This window comes from Penaeus japonicus, unplaced genomic scaffold (genome assembly GCF_977035675.1).
Source record: "Penaeus japonicus unplaced genomic scaffold, GWHDUDI00000001_assembly GWHDUDI00000029, whole genome shotgun sequence".
Classification (NCBI taxonomy): Eukaryota; Metazoa; Arthropoda; class Malacostraca; order Decapoda; family Penaeidae; genus Penaeus; species Penaeus japonicus.
The window spans coordinates 17,690,634-17,695,937 of NW_028234431.1; the positions used below are offsets into that span (position 1 = coordinate 17,690,634).

The 5,304-nt window shown below is 39.6% G+C and overlaps 1 protein-coding gene across 17 annotated transcripts in view; it reads right to left on the bottom strand.

Annotated features, from left to right (window-relative positions):
- Positions 1-239: 239 nt before the first annotated feature.
- Positions 240-5,304, bottom strand: part of Eph (Eph receptor tyrosine kinase) — a 464,228-nt gene continuing 459,163 nt past the window's right edge. For all 17 annotated transcript variants that reach the window (XR_015192478.1, XR_015192480.1, XR_015192479.1 and 14 more), the window contains one exon: positions 240-5,072. Coding sequence is in view for 13 of the 17 variants with exons in the window: in XM_043013398.2 (XP_042869332.1) it covers positions 4,805-5,072 (268 nt within the window). In the remaining 4 variants the exon portion in view is untranslated. The remainder of the gene's footprint in view (positions 5,073-5,304) is intronic.

Here is a 5,304-nt window from a genome sequence, read left to right on the forward strand (position 1 = left end):
CTTTCTAAAGCCAGGCAAGAACCTGAGGATCTGGTTTTACTAATAAGACATTCACTAAATATCTACACTGCCTACCTGAAATTCTTAATCAAATTATTATCATTTTGAGAGAGAGAGAGAAAGAGAGATGATAAAGAGAGAAAGAAAGAAAATTAATCATATGACTTCGATGACAAAATAAATCGTAAGTCAAAAGAGGTTCTATTCAGGTTGAGGATATAAACCACAAAACTTTCCCGTATTTCTGTCAAACTTTATTGTTTCTTGAACACAAAGAACTTGCACATACAACTGCTCTGAAGGTTAGGAATAAACATAATACAAACATGTCAGCAGAATATGCCGAGGAGGTGAGAAAGAAAGCTCCAGGATTTCTTATGAAAAGTTCTTGGGATCGCATTATAATCACTTGAAAATAAAATTGTAAACCTACAGTGTAAAGCCAAATGTGACACATGAAGCTCCTGGGGCCTACATTCCCTATGGAGGCCAGGCAGGTTAGGTATACGATGCAGATCCAAAAATGGCTCTTTGTTAAGTAAGAAAAACTCACGAAATGTCGACGGACGGAGCGTCCAAACTCGGCATTCGGGTTTCGTAAGAAAACTCCAGAGAGGAATCGCAGTGATCCGATAAGACGAAATCACAATGACGCTGGTTCCTCGCGGCGTGTGGTCTGTCGAGTTTTCTTTGCTTTTATTCAGAAAAGATTTTGTCTGAGTCATCAAACCGAGCTCTGGCTGTCCTCCACCTCCCTGCGGCTGGAGGGAGGGATAATATATATGACTAGGAAAAAGCTACAATTTACAGCTGTTGCATATGGGGTCTCTACGAGTCATACCAACTTGTTAGCTTGAGAGGAGTCGTAGGACGTCATTCTAATGCAAATAGAATAACTGTTACTATTTGAAGCTTACAAAAAATAATAAAAAATAATAATGATAGTGAAAATGATGACAATTACAGAAGTAATCATAATAAATATAATCAATAAAAGAACAGTAAAATACATAAAGTAAAAACAGTAATTAACTGCAGAACTGACATAAAACAGTAATTGACATGAAACTGGTTGTGATCTTGACGTATCACAAATTATAGCAGTTTTATGATAAAAAAAATTACTATGAACTTTACTTGTTTTAAAACATTTGAGTATTAGCAAAGAAAGCCCAAAAATCTTCCAGGTGTATCTAAATTCATCATACATACAAGTAAAAAGAAAATGAAAGTACGGGACACAGTTACAATATTCAAAAAGATCTGTGTATAAGAAAATGCCTGCAGAATCATATATGTACAAAAGAGCTGACACTTAGGATCTTAGGGGCAGGGCCAGGGATCAGTGTTATAAGTGACTTTGGATTTGAATAACTAATTTTCTTACAACTAAACCCCCAAGTTCCCTTGCTTCACATACGCTATGATGCACAGATTGGCACCTCCATTTCTTCAGCAAACTAAAAACAAATCACATTCCATGTTCGAACAATTAAAGTTCAAAATTGGAGATCTCGTTCCTTACCAACTAAAAATATAAAATATTTCTTGACTATTTTACAAACTTTATACAACATTATAGTACACAACATATGCTCTTCTAGCAATGCGTTGGCTCAATAAATAAAAATGATATAAAACAATTACGCTATGCTGTCCTCCGTGCTCAAGGCATTTGCAGATTTCTTTGTGACTTTCAAGTAGTAAACTAAAGAGAAAGACTGGCATCCTACTCCAAAAACATTTTCTTTTTAGGTTTTAGCAAAATGGAATTTTTGATTGTTGCCTTCTCAACAGTTTACACCAAGGTTGCGAAGAGTATGTATGTGTATTGGATATACGTAACTGTCCAGCTGTATATAGCATACACAGCATCTTTGAGTTGAAAGTTTCCCAAACAGTCGTGGGAAGTTGCTGGAGAATATGCCGCTGATTATGATAGTAATGGTAATAGAAGACATATATCAAAGTAATTGTGAGACTACATCAGTAAGAAAATAAGACACGTCTCTTGAGGTCTGTCAGGGAATTTGCCACAAAGCAAAACAACAGCTGTGGGAGCATTTGGACTTGCCGAGGGGGAGGGCTCGATTTTGCCAACAGTGACCTAGCCTCCTTGACCAACCAACCGCACCTTGCTGTGACGTAGAAAAATAATAACAAAAATTTGCACCAAAGAAGAAATAAATCGTGCTTCTGGAAAAAAAAGTAATTTGCGCATACAATACGAGAATAACCTGTCGGTAGCCTTTCTCTTTTGGAAACTCCTCTTTTGCCCTTCTGTAACACTTTTTTCTTTCTTCTTTCTATGTTAACTATCTGTGTCATCTGTCCTGTGGCCTTCCTCCAAAAAGCCCTAATGCTTCCACTGCGCTGCCCTGGACGATTGCTTGATTCTCGGAACTGTCGATGAGGCAGTGAAAGTGGTCGCCCTGAGGCTTCATCAGAAAATTAAAAATCCCCTGTAACCGAAAGGTCTAAAAGCAGACACCTACGCACGCACCGTTCACGACGAAAAATGCAGCAACTGAAAACTGCAAATCGAAGACCACTTTTTTGGAAGCTACTTGAAATGATTGGCTAAAAACTTTATGCAAGCTGAATTACATCTTAATAGGAACAATTCTAATGGCAAACGCCCTGACATGGAACCTTAACTGAGAGGGTGTGGAATGTGAAGACCAGTGGCCCACTCTGGCACAAGGGATGTGGACCACTTTGCCACATCATCTCCCTCCCCTTTCCAAAATACAAGAATCCAAAATTATCACACACGGAACTTCCCTAGGAATACTCACACCTTCCTTCCTCCATCTTTGGGACTTAGATTCTACTTTTTCTTCTCCTATAGTTATTATGAAGTGTGATGTATGAAAATATCTAGCTAAACGGTTAAGGATGTTTTTTTGATTGTTACTCATTAGTTTGACAGTAACAATACAGCTAGTAACACATTCTTATATCAGTGAGTTGTATTGCTTGGTGCTTTTGTAGAAACTTCTTTCTAATACTAAACAGGATCTACAAAAAATTTTGATTATCTAGTCATCACACACGTTCCCAAAAACACAGGCTTCTGCTAACAACAGTACACAGGAATACACTAACATGCACTTGGTCGTTTTTGGCAAATCATCTGGTGGCTAAAAAAGGGAAGAAGGAGAGGCAAGGAAATACAAGTGGTTAACATCAAAGGAAACAATGTCGTGACTAAAACCAGGCTACAATATCATTTGGGAATATTGCAACACTATTGACAACACTATTTTCTTTTTTAAATCATCGATTGGGAAAGTAAACATTAAATGATATGGATAACCTGTGCAAGAAGGGGGCAGAGTGATGCCTTGAGGTGACTGGACAGACACTGAGGAGGGCCGAGCTCTCTTGCGGTGTTAGTACATGGTCGAGTGATACAGGCTTTATCACCTCAGTTGGACTTGTGACGACTTTTACTAAAAAAATATCTTTCGATATTCTGTATATCATTTTTTAAATATTCATAAAAACAAGAGCTTAAATGACAACTCATTCTATCTGATTTTGCTTTTTTTTCTCCACTCAAGCTTTACATTTCATTGACACATTCTGGACAACCTATTTGTTTTGCTTAAATGTGATCATGAGACAACCCACCCAGCCATTTACCAGCACTGCATTTTCTTACTCGGGCAAACAACGAGGCGACGTGACTACAGCGGTGACGGGTCCTTTGGGAGGGAGGGAGGAAAGGGAGCGAGGAATGGCCGGATGTTCACAAGATGGGAAAGTGATATGTGCGTCAAGGAGGGAGGATCTCTCTCATCTCTTGGCTGTTTCTAGTATGCAACGTCTTTTTTTTTTTATATTTTAAAGTATATATACTCATATCCTCCAAATATATCAAAAAGAATCCCCCTTGAAAAAGCTGCTTTTTAAAAGTTTAGCTTTTTATATGTTTAGAACCTTTTGCAGAGCTCTTTATCATCATTATATATATATAACATGTTTTTGTTCACCCATTAGTTTTTTTTCCCATTTTCCAGTCGTGTGCATGAGCAACTTTAATACACACTACACTGCGCTTCACCACATCAGGCAACTTATAATCTCTCAGTAGAAAGTGAGACGCTTGCGGAAGCTGAAATGGGGAAACAATCTCCGAGATTTCATCAAAGGGTAGAAAGGACAACACCAATACTAGACTTTGGCAGAATAAGGTCTGGCAGCAAATGGAATATCAACAATTACACTAAGGGTCAAACCAGTGGCGTACAACGCGCAGAAGTGACAGGCATGCTTGTCAACCCTAATGCAGACACGAGCTCTCGCAGGAGTTGATTTACAGCTGTTCGTCGTTCTGTCCATACACCACACACATGCGCACCACAGTTCTGTCTCCAACACACCATTGGCCATGAAAATATCACAAGAAGGAGAGGGCTGGGAGCACTTGCTGATTCCCAAAACAACAGTCTCTGGTTGCAGTCAACCACGTTTTCTTACAGTTCGCTTGTTGCATCCTGGGGTGAGGGTTTCCTTGAGCTAATGGGCAAAAGAGAGGGTTCTTTGTGACGGACAATTTTTTTCACATTATTGCAATTAAAATAAAATAAAATGCACTCTACCCCGCCCAGGACTCAAGCTTCGCTTTAGTGTCTTTCCCTCGATCATTATCACATTTTCACGTAGACGATGGCCTTCAGGTCCAACTTTTGACGCACCAACGGACATCGCATTCACTCTGGACCTGGACATTTAGCCCACCTGACTACTTGTACCCTAACTTGAGTGCCGACTGTTGGCATGGGTTAGAGTAGTGGCACTATACCAGGAAGCCCTCGGACATGTTGACGGCAAGCTGCGTGCGCATGGTGTGTATACTCTGCAAAATTTTCTTCTGGTGGCCAACTAGGGTAATGCCAAGCTGTGTTAGGTCGTGCTGCGTCAGGCGTGCCACAGCTTCCAGGTCAGTCAAGCCCGTCCGCTGGAAGTTGTCAAGATAGCGGGTCATCTTGATGGAAGCAAGCCAGTCCTCCACAGATGTGAGCTGTGTCATGTCCACTGAGTCAAGACCCAGAGCTGTTGTACACCTGTTGAGAAACACTATTAGTTTTTGGACTAAAATCAAATGTAAGTAAACATAATGGTAAAATAAATACTAAAAAAAAAAGAAACATATTTCAATTTCTAAAGCAAAACTAGTAAATATATAACATCAGACGAACCACGAGAAAAGGGAGTGAGTATTCATAAGCATCAAATTAATAGGAGTGTTACCAGGGAAGGGAAAGTGCGCTGCCTACCACTACCCCATGTTTCAGT